Source organism: Heliangelus exortis, chromosome 14 (genome assembly GCF_036169615.1).
Source record: "Heliangelus exortis chromosome 14, bHelExo1.hap1, whole genome shotgun sequence".
Classification (NCBI taxonomy): Eukaryota; Metazoa; Chordata; class Aves; order Apodiformes; family Trochilidae; genus Heliangelus; species Heliangelus exortis.
In genome coordinates this window covers 4,427,201-4,443,184 of record NC_092435.1, presented here as the reverse complement: position 1 = coordinate 4,443,184, position 15,984 = coordinate 4,427,201, and the positions used below count along the sequence as shown (strand labels likewise).

The following is a 15,984-nucleotide window of genomic DNA, read 5'->3' as shown; positions in this document are numbered from 1 at the left end:
TTCTGGACAAGACATTGGATGGTGTTAAAGGAGAAGGAAAGGGAAATGATTTTGCCTCTCCTAAGGGCTCAGAGCCTTGTGGAGGGAAATTTGTTTATTCACTTTTAAGAAATGATGCAAAGAGGCAAAAACCATGAGGTTTTTTTTATTATAAGATGACCTTAAAGCTGAGCTGGATCACTGGCTCCTTTTGCTGTCAGTGCTGGTGCTGGCAGAAGTATCTGGCTTCTGCATGTTGGGCATTCTGCTTCCCCCATTGCATCTCCTTCCCCTCCTGTGCTCTTGGGGCTGATCAGCAGTGCTGTGCCACTGCCAGGCTTGTTTTCCCAGCTACTGTGACAGCACACAATGTGAAATGCTTCTGCTTTCATAACAACCCTCTAGACCTCTTTTTTATTTGTCTATTTAATTCAGGAGCAACCTGAAAATAAGACTGGAAGTAATTACCACTGTCCTGTGAAACCTGGCATGTTAAATTAGGAAGATTAAAATCCAGAGACAGAACTCAAATATACCTCTGGGGGCAAATGCTGCTGGGAAAAAAACAGGCAAGTGGCTGATGGGGAGTGGGATGCTGGAGCAACACTTGCCAGCAGCATCCTGGTTGGAATAGATGGGGCTGAGACCTGGACAATTGTCACAGGCAAAAGGCTGAGATTGGGTTGGCATGGCTCAGCCAAACGAGCAAGAGAGCCCTGAGGAGATGGCAGGGTTAGATTTATTCACCCCTAGCATTTAGCACTGAAGTATCTATGAAAGGCTGGGTGCTCTGTCAAGTCACTGATGATAAATTTGCTTTTATGGAAATGCACCAGGCTCTTAGCACAGTTCTGCACTCTCAGGTTTTAAACAGCACTTTGGCAGCCAGGCTGGGAGCTTGCTCTGCTCCCTGAGGTAACTGCAGCTTGAGCTGGCTTCAGGATTGCAAAAAGATCAGCACAGGCTTTAACCTGTGCCATTCCAGCTAAACTCAGTTTTTCAGCCGGGTCCACAGGCACATGGTGGAAAGACTTCAGTCTTTCCTAAGAAAGCTTCATATCCACCTGTGGGAACTGATGTGTTTGATGGGAGGAAGGCAATGGAGGTTGTTTTGTAATTCATAATGAGCAGCCTGTTTGTCAAAACCTGGAAGCTGCTGTTGGAGCAGGGAAAACTTACCACAGGAGTAAGTACTGGCACTGGTCATTGCTAGAAAGTCTGAATGCCATTTATCATTTCCTGAAGTCCCATGGAAGCTGTCTTTATATTATTAATGCAACAAAAGGATTTTTCTTGAAACACTCATTCCATTGCCACTGTGCCCCATGCTCACCTTCCTAGCATGTGTTCTTGTGGTGACATCCCCATTTCTGTCCAGTTCAAACCACTCTGCTGGAGGCCACAGGTCTGTTTGGAACTGCAGAACATTTTCAGGCACTTTGGAAAGAGCTTGTTTAAGGCAACTTGTATAAAGGAGACTGACTGCCCTGAAAGATGAGGCAGTTAATAGGCTTTTAACAAGCCATTGATTTTTTATGGCATTGGCAATTTCAAAACCATCCCTTTGGATCAAATGAAACATCCTGTTTGATACCAAATGGTCTGTCTGTTCATAGCTAGAGCCTTTTAGTTTCCATTTTGCCAAATGGGATGCTACTTCCAAAGACTGAGCTGAATTGCAAAGTTGAAAGCTTTCATTCTGAACGATGAGATCCCAATATTTTAATATAGGATGGCAACATATTGCTTGACAGAACCAATTTAGCACAACTGGGGTGAATGTATCAAAAATATTTTAACAAAAAAGATTTGGCCCATTTTTTGGACTTATCTCCTGTAACGATCTTTGCCAACTGCTTTGGCATTTGCAGTGAGATGCTTCAGCAAAAATGCTGCTCTTCTTTTATTTCCTCAAACAAAACCAGATTTTTAATTTCTGCATGCACCTGCCCAGCATATTTGTCAGAGGCCAAAGACCTGGCCCAGGGGCTTCTCTGCTCTTTGAAATCATTTATTGAACCTGGAGGCACCTTTACAAATTTGCCTTCCCTGGACTTCAGCTCTGCTAATAATCTTTCCTCTGCAGAGCACCTGTGAGGCTCTGGGACCTGGCCAGGCTCCTGGAGGAAGAGAAAAATCCTGCAAGATGCTTATGAACATATAGTGACTCCAGGAGTCACTTCACCCAGCTGACGAATCCAAAAAAACCCCTCATTTGAGAGCAAAATTAACAAGTCAGTGGCGCTTCCAGTTGTAAGGGGGAAGGCAGCCAAAAAAACAGGAAAAAATCCCTGCAGTTTTTCCCTTAACTGGGCCCAGAGGTGTCTTGCTGACAGCACCTTAAGTCTCTAAGGTGGGCACAGGGTGCAGCAGCAGATGGCTGAGCCCAGCCATGGCAGCTGTGGTGCTTGGGGATGGGTTGGTGCATGGGGGTTGGGAGGGGACCCTTGGAGTTGCAAGCAGCTCTGGTGAGCCAGAGAGAGTTTATTTTTATTAAATCTTTCTTCCAAGAGCTTCTTCTTACCTTAAGTAGATGTTTTTTGAAATTTAACCCCATTTGCAGTAAAATGCAAGTCTCCTGCTTGTCCTTGCTCTGAGATCAAGGCTATGAGGCTGGTCCAGCATGTGCAGGGATTTGTCCCATGTTTCCCACAGCTTGCTAGGGCATTGCTGACCCCTGTAGACAGCAGAACAAGCAAACAATCAGAGCACTTGGCCTTTGCAGAAGTTGCCCTGAGCATCCTCTCCCTCTCTGACCCACAGGCAGTGCCTCATCTCAGCACAGCTGAAACAGGGCACTGATCATCCCAGTTTGCTCTCCTCCTTGCAGAGCTCCTCCTCTAAGTCTGGTGTGGGGACTGCAGCAACACTGACAGGGGGAGGAACACAGCATGAGCATCACAATGGCACAAGGAGAGGAAAAGAAAAACATCTGTAGTTTGCAAAGGGAGCTATTTTGGGCAGGAGGGGAGTGGGAGGAGGCAGGACAGGCAGGCGCTGCTCCTCCCCGGGTGCTCCAGCACTGCAGGCTGCACCATGAAGCTAGGGCAAAACCCAACTATTCTTTTTCCAACCGAATTTTCTCAAGAACTGACCCATTTTTAACACTTGGGAACTGGCATTCATACTTCAAACAAATGTTTCTCATCTGTTTCAAATTATCTGTCCAGTGGGACCTTTTCTGGTTGAGCAGCTTACACAACGAAAACACATGAATGTTAAATCCTAAGCTTTCCTAAATCTGAAAGAAAGACCATACATTTAGCAGCTGTAAGGGACTTTTTCCCCATCCTTTGCAGCAAGTAGGAAGGAGACAGCCAGCACAGTGCAATTTCAGTGAAGGAGAACTCTCTCATCACCCCCTCAGACCCAGAATTCACAGGACAGTCAGAGCAATAGTGTTTGTTCTACCTATTTCTGCTGTTTATTGATTTGATGATAATGATGCAGTTCAAGGGGCTGTTCACTTGCTCAGCTGTCTCCACCCACAGGGAAGGCCCCCATGGCTTTCTGTGTGTGTTTCTCAAACAAATGCCAGTGCAGATCAGGACAGTGGTGACTCCTGGGTTTTCTGATTCCCCACTTCAGAGCTCCCCTTACTATCCATCAGGAATAACCAGTCTTCAAGTCCAAGTACTGTGGTCTCACCCAGCACATAGCAGTTGGTATTTGGGAGGTAGTTACTATAACCAGATGTAATGGGATCACTTTCTATCTTTTTATCCTTAGCATAGCAAAATTTTGCTTGCAACTGCCTTCAAAAGTTTAAAATCTTCAAAACTGTGAAGGATGGTCATGCTCTTTCCAGTGGCACCTACCTTCACAGCATCTTATTGGTGCCAGAAACAAATAGCTATGATGTGATGGAAAAGTGTTGGTGCCTCTCCCAGGTCTGCAGGGGCACCACAGCAGGTGTGTAAAGATGCCCTGCCCTAGTGTAGGGCACAGGCACAGTGAAACAGTGAGAATAAGTGGTAGCTGGGAAGTCTCCAGCTGGGAAGCAATAACACATTCATTGAGGCCTCAATTCAATCAGTAATGTTGTAAGTGTTGTATAGGTGCTTGGAGGGCAGTTTTCTTCCTAACAAGAAGTGCTCCTCTGGTTCCTGATGCTATTTATCCTGTTCATAGTATCTCTGAGCTGTTTCTTAACATCCCTAAATTTAGACATGGGAAGATCCAGCCTCAGCCACAGTCCATTTCTTGTCAGAGCATGCACACCACAGCTCCACTTTCCAAAACATCTTTTATTGTCCTGTTTGGAGGGGAGTTGCAGCAACCAGGTGGCTGCTTGGCTCATAAGTCAAGTGACTCACTGAAGGCAGCATGGAGATGCCTCAGCCCTGATACTGACTGAGCCCCAGCAACAGGAATCACGAGATGCTTCTGCAGCAAGGTGTATTTGGTACCAGAGATCTTGCCTGGGGCAAAACAGGTATGGTTGAAGCACCCACTCCTTGCAAAGGGTGCTTAAGGCTGGATGGAAGGGAGAGCTCACAGGGTGATGCAGGGAAGAAAGGATGAAAGAAATGGTAACAGGCAAGGCTATACAACAAGGGTCATGTTGAGCAGCTGTGCTGATCTTCCTGTCTCAGAAGAGAAGAGGGGATGAATAATTTTGTGTATTTCCTGCAGAGCCTGGAGATGCAAGAGCAGCTGGATCGGCTCCAGAGTCAGCAGAGCCAACAAGCTCAGTGCAGGGATTGCAGTGAGTGAATCAGGGGCTGGTTCTGCAGACCTGAGCTCTGTGCTGGGGACAGCTGTGTGCTTCAGTGAGGGGCTGGGGCATCCTCCAGGAGCCAGCCTGCACTAATTAAGACACTTGGTTTTAATTGGAATGAATCACTTAAGCATTTCAAACATACTTAAGTGCAGCCACAGCATCAACACATAAATCCCAGCAGTGTCCTCTCTGGTTCTAGCTTAGTAAAGCTTCTGATCATGTGCTGAGTGCCTTAATATTGCAGTGTGGGATCTGACCCCTGAAGAGAAAAGATGGGCCTCTTTGTGCAAAGCTCTGAGTACAGCCACCATGAGGCTGCTGAGAAGCTCAGCCCTCCAGAGGCAGATGGCACTTAGAGGTCCAGGTAAACTTTATTGGTTTTAAAAATTTCTGCATTAGCCATTTGGTTTTGGTTTTTTTTTTTTTTTCTGCTTGCCTTGTGAAACTATGTGAATATGTTAAAATTAACAATACTGGAAATGGAAAAAGCTTCCTTCACTAATAGTCACTCACAGTCCTTGGATGCATTCAGCAGCTCTGCCTTCTCTGTATCCTCTGTTTTCAGGGCTCCTGTCCTCTTCAGCAGTGAGCCCACATTTCCCCTACTTTTCCTTTTACTACTGATGTATTTGAACAAGCTCTTCTTGTTTCCTTTTACTTCCTCTGCTAGTTTGATCTCTAAGAGGGCTTTGACCTTTCTTGTTGCCTTCCTACATACTCTGAAAAAGCCCCTCTAGTTCTCCCAGGTGACCAGTCCCTTCTTCCATGAACTATGAATTTATTTCTTCCATGTGACTTTCTTCAGAAGCTTCTTGTAGATCCATGCAGGTGTCTTATTACCTCTACCCAAGTTTTTACTCAAAGGAATGCACCTATCTTGGGTTTGAAGGAAGTGGTATTTAAAAACTGACCAACTTTCTTGGGCTCCCGTTCCTTCCAGACTCTTAGCCCATGGGATTCCTGCAAGTAGATTCTTAAAGAGTACAAAATTAGCCCTAAAGAATTCCAGGGCTGTAATCCTACTTATTGCACTTCTTCTTCCTTGAAAAATACTAAACTCCACCATGTCATGGTCACTATCACCAAAGCTGTTTCCAGCCTTAATTATGAGAACATACTGGGGCAAAGACTTATGCATATATCCAGGTTTGTACTGACACAAGTTTTACATTATGTTTAGTATGTTAAGAAGTAGTTCTGGTCATTTTTTTTGACTGGAACATCTCCATAGATTCTCATTTTGGAGTGAAAAAAAAAAATTCCTGGTATTGCTTATATATATGTGATGGCCTTGGTGGGCTTTGATATTGATGTAAATAGAAAATTAGCTGTCAAAAGCTTGTTGTGTATTTTTAATTGCTGCCCTATGTTGCCAGTTAGAATTTCTGGGTAATTTAAACTCTCAGTGTTCCACCCACCCCTTGCCCCCAGCACAAACGGTCTCCTCTGGCTCCCCTGAGCTACTTCTTCAAATTATGGGTTTTTTCCTTGGCTCCAAGCCTCAGATTTCCCAAGTCTGTCTGACTCAAAGCTCCATCACTCAGAGGACTCCAAGTTTTTTTTGTTGTACCACAGCCAAGGGCACCAAGGAGTAAGCTAAGGAGTAAGGTATGACCAGGGAATCCACCTTTTATAGCCAAGGCTGCGTGGACAATGAGTTCGTAATCAAAAAAAAACCCCACAAAGGCAAAGTGAGTTTGTAATCTGAAAGGAGCTCAGGGATGCATTGTGTGTTCTTGTAGGCATGGCAATGTTCTCACACAGCAGAACTCAAACAGTGGCCTCAAGCTTTCAAAAAGGTTGATATCTGTAACTATATCTAATCTATGTGACACATCTCTGTCTCCCTATCTCTACATAATCTATAGCTATATCTGTATCTGTATGTAAAAATTACTGATTACCTGTAATCCAGGTGCTTCTGGCATAAGGAAGCAGGCAGGATTGGTGCATCTGTAGGCAGCAATTCAGCATGAAAACCAAAGGAAAGAGAAATCACTCCATGGAAACTCTGCCCCTATCTCTGTCTCAGTCCCCACTTTCCCTCCAGCAGACCTGGACAGGAAAAGAAATTTGTCCCCTTCAAAAATTATCATGGCAACTAAGACTTGTCGCAAGCATTCTTACAGTTTCTTTTTTTTGTTTTTTGTGGAGGGTGAATTAGAAAGGAAATTCTATCTGATTTTTTATTTTCTTTTTAATGACCGAGCCCTGAAACAGGAAAGCCAAAAGCACTGGTGACAGTTGCATAAAAAATGTTTGCTTGTTGTATAAGACAAGGCTCAGGAATTCTGTTCTTTGCTTTGTTTTGCTTTGGTTTGTTTTTAATGAAAAGGTCACCAATCTGAGGCACTTCCTACAGCAGATGTGTCTGTCACCCTGCTGCATCACCATTTCCACAGAAGATGTTCTGCAAACAGCTTGGTGACTGATGTGCAGCCTGACATTTGGGGAATGTGCTTAGATAGTCAGAAACTATTTCAAACGAAGCCAAAGTCATCCATGTGTTGCCATCACCAAAAATTACAAATAAAAGCCCTCTGGGAAATGATTAATCAGACCTGGAAAATGAGTAAAAAGGAACTTGTTGTCAGTGTTCACCCAGCAGAGGGAATGCCAGGGCTCCACCAGTGCACTGAAGCCTCTCAACTCTGCTTTATTTCTCCAGCCTCCTTGCACCAGTGCCACAGGACTGCTCCTCTGATGCCATACACCTCCCCGTGGGAACTGTGGATGTCTTCCCTCTGAATGGCTCTCCTGCAGTTTTCCAGTCTCTCCACGTTGCTCCTGTGGGCTTGGGTGGGCTCCTTCTCCTGCCACGACACAGGTAACGCCCAGCATGCTATTTGGTGCTGCTTCACTGAAGCTCAGGCCCTTTATGGTGTGAGTCATTTAACTGAAGCTTTTCTTGTGTGTGAGTGTTACAGCAAGTGGCTGATTTATAAGTGTGAATATACTGTGTGTGTAGTGTAAAGGTACTGTGCTTTTCTCTGAGTAACTTCACAAGGAGCTTTTCATGCTCAGCCAACACATTATCAAACATAAATACCACTTGGTATAAATTCTCTTGAGTATCATTGCAGCCGGACAGACTGTCCTAGGTGTAAGAAAGACAAAGCTTATTCATAATTGGAGAATAATACTTTCTTCTAAAAAAATAAAACCAAAACAAAACTGCTCTGCAAGCTGTCATCCACGGCAACAGCTCTTCAAGGACCCTTTGCTTCAAACCCTTGAGCATCTCATTGCTGTATGAGATACTTTTGGCCTTTGGGGCTTTGCAGCCAAAAGCTTTCCTTCTTCAGAGAGGCAGGGAGCTGGTCTGAGCCTCCCTGCTGCAGCCAGAGCACGGTGGGGATGTGAGCTTGGCCTGGGAGGCTCCCTGTGCTGCCAGCCAGCAATGCATGGAAAGCTGCCAAGCAACCTGCCCAGGGCCAGGCTGAGCAAAGCAGCATTGCCTTCAAAATGGGCTTCTCAAAAGGTGCAAATCCCCTGCACCTCTCTGACCAGCACAGGGCAATGCTGACACTGAAGGTATGGGGGGCACCAGGCAGGCTACCACTCTTCCACTAGCAAAGTGGGCAGGAAAAAATTTTGCAAAATTTTGCAGGAAACTGCAAAATGTCCTATGGGACCACATGGGGTGGAGTGAGGCTGTGGGAGGCACTGGGATGATCCCGTGGTTCATCATCACAGCTGGGATGCTGGAGTCCATGTGCATGACTGTAGCCATCTGGGGAACACATCACCACCTGACTCACTGCCATGCAAATCATGTAAAGAAGCTGTTGTGGGGTTTTTTTGTTGTTGTCGTTTATTTGTTTGTGTGTGTGATTTCTTTTTTTGTTGTTGTTGTTTTCTTTTTTTTTTTTTTTTTTTTTTTTTTTTAATCTTTCCAAGAAACATTAAGTATCAGCTTTTCTTCAAGACTGGGTAATGAAACAGAGTATTTCTAGCCCTGTGTTCTACATGAGTGATGTGAGTAAGAATGGTTCATCATGTAATATCGTGAACATGAGAAATTGCACGAGGCAGTGCTGGCACTTAAAAAGCAAATGCCAGAACTGAAGCTGTATCCAAAAAAGCAGCTTTTCTATTCCTTCTGAAATCCAGTAAAAAAATTATTTTGAAAGAATTGCTGTTTACAATTGCAATGATTTTGAAAAAATACTACTGGTTTTTTCAAGCTTAGGAAGGAAACAAACCTTGGAATTATTTTTTCCAGTCAGAAATTCTGTTTTTGACAGACCTAGTGATAGCTTATCACCAGGGTCATGACCAGTAGCTTTTTGCATCATTGTTTACATAGCTTCAAGGCTCAGTATTTCTCCACCCAAGAGGACTTTCCTGAGTCCAGGAATGCTCAGCTCACAGCCCTTCTGGCAGATCTCCTTGGCCAGTCTGTTACAGAAATTACACACCCCAGCCACAGCAGCAGAGTTTGCCTCTGGGACATGGGGTGACAGCCATATGGAAACCCTACCTTGTGGTGGCCCTGGTGAGCTCTCAGCCTGGGCTGGCTGGTGTGAGTAACATTCCTTGGCCTTCTCCCTCCTCTCTCCTCAGTGTGGCTATAAATGGCCATTCTAGACAAATCTTTTAGCAGCCACAGCTTTTTGAGCACTGTTCCCACAGACCTGCTGTGCCCCAAGTTGCTTCTCGCTTTCCTGGAGCCTTGTATGTTTGCAAAGACTCAAAAGGTGGGTGAGGTGCCCTCAACCATTTCTTCCACCCCTGATGCTCACCAAGAGCCCAACCTGAACACTCTGCAGAGGCACTGATGCTCGCTCTCCAGTTCTGTGCTGAGAAATCTCTGCCTGTTGTAGCATAGCAATATCATCTCCTCATCTCCTGTGGGAACATGAACCTAATGAATACAAGATATTGCATGTGCAGGGCCATGCCCCATTGCCCCAGAAGCTGAAGCAAGCCCAATACCACCCTCTGAACCCAGGCTGCAGTCAAGGGACTCAGAACTGGTGGGAAAATGTTTTCATTGTTACACAGAAAACCACACTAAGTCTAATTTGTCTAAAAATTATTATTGTCCATTATTCCCCTTAAATACGTTGTCATGATATCCCACTTTGCCATCTAATGTAAGAAAAAACCTCCCATGGAGCTTTACATGCTGGGAAAAGTGGGATCTTACGACTGCTCCCTGTGGTGTGTTTCATTCTTCCTTAGAAGAAATAAATCCTCCAACGATGTTCTCTGAAAACTTTCCAAGGAGAGCATTAAAGTTTGATTTTATCAGCATCTTTCAATGAAAGATATTCTCAGGGTCTGCTTTCACAACAGATTTATTTAAAAAATAAAAGGAAAGAAGTGGTGTAAATACTGATGAAGACATGAAAAAGTTGGCAGAGAAGCCAGTGACCTGGAGACCAGACTCAAGCAGAGAGTGCTGGACTGACACTGCCAGGAGATGGGCTCCAAATCACTGTGAAAAAAATGTCTCAAGCAGTGATTCTCTAGAAAACCAAATGCATAACCTCACCTCCTGCAGGGGAAAAAAATGACCTTAGATGTCACAAACATTGACTTCGTTTGAACTAATGAGACTGAATATCCAAACAGCTTTTGCCATGTGAATGACAGCTTCATACAGAGCTGGGTTTTTAGGTAGAATGTCTTAGTACAGAATTCATCCCTAATATATGCTGATTTATTAACATATGGCAGCACCTTACAATAGCTTCATAAAAACCAGATTGAATATAAAATCACATTTCTGCATAGCTAATAGATGTCCACAATAAGAAGGATTTTATCTCTCTGTTTTTCTGGTTCTTTTTTTGTCTTGATTTTTCATTAATCTTTAATGTACTTGAAGGGAATATTTAAAGCAGTAGGGGTGATTTGTGTCTATTATGGTTAAGGAATACAAATTTCCCTGAGATCATGCTGTGATCTGTCATCCTATAGTGGTGCAAGCGCTAAACACAATGCTTGCAAAAATATTTGTCCTGACAGTCAGTAAATGTAACAAATCAAAAGCAGCTATAGGACTTTGAAAGGTTATACCAGGACAGTAGTTTGCTTAAAATATCTTGAAAAAGAGAGTCAAAGTTGTGGGTTTTTTTGTGCCATTTCAATGGTCCTTGAGTGTTTTCTCTGAGCACCAACAAAAAATGGTTTTGGGGGTAAGCAGGAGTAGAGCTTGTGCATGTTCACTAAGAACAGGCTATTAAATAGCCAGGGCTGAACCCCAACCAGCAGTGCTGCCCCCCTCACCCACCAGCATCATTTGTCATCTCATCAAATTTCATGACTTTTTTCTTTGTTTGTTTTCTTTACCCTGGCTCTCTGTTTTGTCCCCTCCTTTGTTTTTAATTTAGTTGCTCCCCCACAAGACCTTCAGATCACTGACCCTGGACTTTTAGGTTCTCTTGATATAGAGTGGAAGCCTCCACCCAATGTACAAACTTCCAGTGAATGCACAGTGAAATACAAGCTTGAATACTGCAACACTGGTGACAGAGATTGGAAGGTAAGACAAAGCAAACTTTAATCCTCTTAAATCCTGGTTATCGTTATGCCTTTAGCTCCAGCACATGTTTATGTTGGTATTTTAAGGATCAGTGGTACCAAAGTAGGTCCATGAAATGCAGACTGTTCCAGTGGTGAGAACCTTTTGCCATAGAGGAATACATTCTGAAAAGTAACAGCAGCAACAGCTGTCAGGGAAGGGGCTGTTTCTGTCACAGGGTGTGCTGTTTGCTGAGAAAAGCAATTCAGTAATATCTAGTCCCATTCCTTGTTGCAAGAGGCATTACACTTTTTAGAGTCTTTACAGGGCTTGATCTGAAACTCTGTCAACAGATCCTTAGCGATGGAAAGCAGCAAATTAACAAATAATTAAATTCCATCATTTGTCCTGCTGCTCTAACATTCCCTTTATCCAGAAGTATCATTTACTTCTGACTTTCAGACATGGCTGACTCTGACTCAACTCTGTGATAAAATTATCAGTCTTCTCTCACTGATGTGTAGCAGGGCAATAGCAGACAGGCACAATGCACAAAATATTGTGGGAATATATTTTGGGAGTGCTTGGGAAATCAAAGATGCTGCAGGGTTGGGAAGATAAATGCAGTAGGGAGAGCAGAAACCTGGTAGTAGTCTGGTTAGCACAACACACTGAGGAACACCTGACAAAAACACTGAGGATGTCCCCCAACAACCTAAAATACAGATTAGTGCTCTGAAAGAAAGGGAGGTTTTATTGCATTATCCTAAAGCAGGAGTTCTAGAAAGCCTTAATTTAACCTCATGAGACGAGGAAGAGAGAGAAGGAGCAGTCACATTGGGTTAGTAGTGGGCCCCAACATCCTGCTGTGGATGGTTTCTCTATGTCCTGCATGGTGTGGTCACCTCCATCACCTGCCCCTGGCAGCAAAGCTCAGGCTGTCAGGTTGTGCTCAGCCACCACACAGAAAGGAAAAACCTTCATGGGGGATGCTCAAAAAGTCTCACAAAAGGCAATGCCCAGAGCCATGCAGTGGTGAGCACACACTATGCTGCCCGGCTGCTTCTCCATCTTTGCAGACTGTGATTGTACTTCCTATGGTAACCACCACTTGCACAACTTTTAATTCCTTCTGATAATCTCATCTTATGAACAACTGCCTTATGTTTTGATTTATGGCAGTATCCTTGTCAGACCCTCCCTGGTGCTCTTGGCTGATGGGGATCCCTTGAGCTGCAGTCTGAGAGCTCTGTCTTGTCATTGCTTTTGTCCTGTGGGGCACAAAGCCAGCAGGGCTGGGCAGAACACATGGTACAAGAGTGCTGGAGAAGCACTGAGCAGGAGAAGCATGGCAGAAATGTAAAGAAACATTAAAGCACACCAATGAGCCTACTCACAGCTAGAACAGAAGCAATAGTAGCTCATTCTGCAACCCACTTAGTGACAAAAGGGGTGCTTATAAAGTCTGTCTTTCAACCAGGTTATTTTTACGAAGAAGCTAAAATTCAGAGCTGGATTTGACCTCAGCAGGACTGCTGAAGTAAAGGTACAGACACTGCTTGAAGGAAGGTGTACCAGCAATGTGGAGGTGCAAAGTGACTGGATTTATGCCACCTTTCAGATCCCATTGCAAGGTTAGGAGCAGCCTTTGGTCCCCGGTGCAGTTTTGCACTTTGCATGAGTCTGTTGCATGAACCACTGCTGGCCTGAGATTTACTGGGTAGAGAAGCCATTGCAAGTCTGTTGAGTTATAAGACACCAGAGTATCTCTGCTTCCACTGATAGTGGTTGAATACTTGAGGCTCATTTCTCTCTGTCCATACCTGGTCTCTGCTGGGTTGCCCTGCATGAACTCCACTGATGACTGAAGGATTGGTTCTGCATCTTTGTGCTCTAAGTTTAGTGAAACGGCTTTTATAGGAAACAGCACTTGGCAGCAAAACTATCTAATCATAGTGGCTGGCCTTTTCCTTTTTGGCTCTCAACTGTAGCACACGATTGTTCAAAGACGTAAAATGATATTTCTGCTGGGCGTGACTGGTAAGTTGCTAAATAGTGGTTATTCCTTTCTCATTTTTACAGGAAAAGTAGAATCAGAGGTTCAGAATTTCAACTGCATCTATCACAACTGGGAACACCTCAAGTGTACTTGGCAGCCAGGGGTCCTTGCTCCTCATGATGTACATTATGGACTGTACTATTGGTATGTACCAGAAAAATAGAAAAATATCCAGGCAGCAAACAAGTGAGTCTCTCAGGGTACTAAAATGCCACAGTAAATATTGTTTTATGTCTGGCAATGCTATTACATGATCCACACAGAATGAGCAGAAATAATTCTCCAAGCGACATGGTGACTTCTGGCAAGGAAATACCAAATCCCTTATTCCTTCCTTAAAACCAGGCTTGTGCTGAGGAATGCCTTCTCCCTTCCTCCTTAACCTTTTATTCCCCTCCATGGGGTGCTTTCTGCATGTTTTCCATCACAAAGCCTGTGCTTTCCCTTTGCTCAATGAACCTGGATCATTCTAGCCACACATTTTCCCTTGATCACAATGCATATAGGATGGGATTCAGAAGGAGGTTATGAAATTCAGTGAACTGTGCATAAAGAGCAGGGAATTTTGTCAACTAACAGTTTTACTCTTCAAATATCTTTTCGTAGCCTTAGCATGTCTTATACAAGCAAATATATTGCCAAAAGGTAGCAATGTATGTTTCTCAGTTCCTTTTAAACTGCTGCCAAATGATGCTGTTCTGCAAGAAAAACAAAGCTAGATTTACTTTTTTTTTTTTTACAAAGTAAATGATGCATTTGTGCCTCAATTCCTGTGATGCTGTGGTAAGGATGACTAGTTAGGAAACCATTGGGTTTCATGCCTTTGGGCTACATGTAGAAAACCATAGCTGTTTTGTAGCTGCATAAGCTACATGCAGCTCTTGGAAATTTTCTTCAAAGCAAAAACATTTATTTAAACCATTTTGCTAACTACAGAGTTCTGCTTGAAGGAAACAATGGAAATTAATGAGTTGTTTCTAAAAAAAAGCCCACAAAAAAAAAAAACCCAGAACAAGCTCACCCTTATTTAACTGTCCATAACAAAACCAGACATTTGCATCTGGGTCCCATTGTATAACGAGAGTGAGTGGGAACAGAGTCACAGCAACCTCTGATCCCTGTGAGTTCCTTTTTATAGCACAACATAAAGTTTTTCCCCCAAAATATCATGTGCCATGCAGGGATATTTTCATTAGGTATAGAGTAGAGAGGCTGGATTCAGCCCTGCCTTAAGGGCAGTAGCTCAGCAGGAGTCTTAAAAAAGCATTCCCAGAATGGAGTTGACAGCCAAGCTTTGAGGATTGGTCCCCAAAGACAGCAGAGGGTCTGAGAGGACAGGGCTGTGGCTGCACATTAGCCAATAACCAGCAAACTTCTTCTTTGCTTGCATCCCTGGCATTCATTACATGCCCATTTAATGAGTGGGACCTACCTGCAATCAGCCACATCATTAACACACGTTGCATTTGTGGCACATGTCACCTGCCGCAAACTGCTGTATTTTGGCTTGAGAGAGGACTTTTCTGCAACTCCCAAATGGGTTGCTGATTCTATAAATGTCTCATGGGAGTATGGGTGTCTCTGTGAGTAGGGACTAGGTTCTGTCTCAGTGGCACCTCATGAATTCTCTTGTGCTCCAAGAATCACACAGGATAGTCACAGTTTGAAGAGATCTGTAAGATCACCCTGTCCAAATGTCAACATCCCCCCATGGCTCCCCAGTAAAATAAATAAAAGATATTTGCCAGTATCAGTATCACCGTGCCCACTAGAGCCTGCCCTAAGAATGGGCTCGGGGAAATGCTGACACAGCCTGTAAACCAACCTGGGAAGCCATCTGTGCATGGTGATTTGTTTCTTTCTCCACCCCACACTTTAACCACGGCAGGAATCTGGGTGATTGATGCATAACATTGTGCTTTGGATCCCTTGTGAAAGGCAAATGGTGGGTGGGATACAGGCAATACTCAAAACTTAATTTTTTTAAACAAATATTAAAAAAAGGGTCTTACCCAAGTAGCAACTACAATTGTTTTAACTATTTTTTTCTTTCTGTTTTCCTAACACTTTTCTAGGTATGAGGGGCTGGACCACGCAGCACAGTGTGATCATTATATCCAGGATCATGGTATAAACATTGGCTGCATGTTGCAGAATCTGAGCCAGGCAGAATACAGGGATCTGAGCATTTGTGTCAATGGTTCAGCAGCAACCATTCTGGTACAGCCACTGTACATCACCCTTCACCTTCACAACCTAGGTAACAATGCCAGGAAAGCAGGGGGGCTCTGCAGACCCACATGGCCACCATGCACCCAAAGCTCATGTTTTGCACAAGGGGCTCAAACAAATGTCTGCTCTTGTAGATGGGTGGCTGTAATGTGTCTGGGTGGATTTCCCTCTGGTGAATGGGCTGTGCTGTGTACCACACAGGGCTTAGTTCCCAGCTGTGTTTGCAGGTGAGCAGCACCTTGGAAGGTCAGTTGGTGCCTCCAAGTGCTACTCTTGGCAGCTGGACAACTTGGGACATAACGATCTGATGGGCAAATGGCAAAGCAGCTGTATTTTTTTTGGCCCTAGCAGCACCACCACAGAGGTTGTTTCATTTACTCCTCCTAGAATTGAAATGGCAGCTCTGATCTGCAAGCACAGGAGAGATCTTTGGGCTTTGCTGTTCTAACAAAGATAAGGGATGGGGAGAATGGAGTGAAAGGCATGATGGGGTCTGCCTGAGAAAAACCCATCAGAGTC

General features: G+C 44.1%; 1 protein-coding gene across 9 annotated transcripts in view; it reads left to right on the top strand.

Annotated features, from left to right (window-relative positions):
* IL13RA2 (interleukin 13 receptor subunit alpha 2) overlaps positions 1-15,984 on the top strand; it is a 32,931-nt gene that overhangs the window by 10,237 nt on the left and 6,710 nt on the right. For 8 of the 9 annotated variants that reach the window (XM_071758052.1, XM_071758048.1, XM_071758050.1 and 5 more), the window contains 5 exons: positions 7,371-7,529; positions 11,044-11,195; positions 12,655-12,808; positions 13,257-13,377; positions 15,309-15,493. In XM_071758052.1, coding sequence (XP_071614153.1) covers positions 7,451-7,529; positions 11,044-11,195; positions 12,655-12,808; positions 13,257-13,377; positions 15,309-15,493 — 691 coding nt within the window. In that variant the 5' untranslated portion in view covers positions 7,371-7,450. Of the gene's footprint in view, positions 1-4,268; positions 4,415-7,370; positions 7,530-11,043; positions 11,196-12,654; positions 12,809-13,256; positions 13,378-15,308; positions 15,494-15,984 lie in introns of those variants that run through there. The other variant, XM_071758053.1, reaches the window with a different exon arrangement.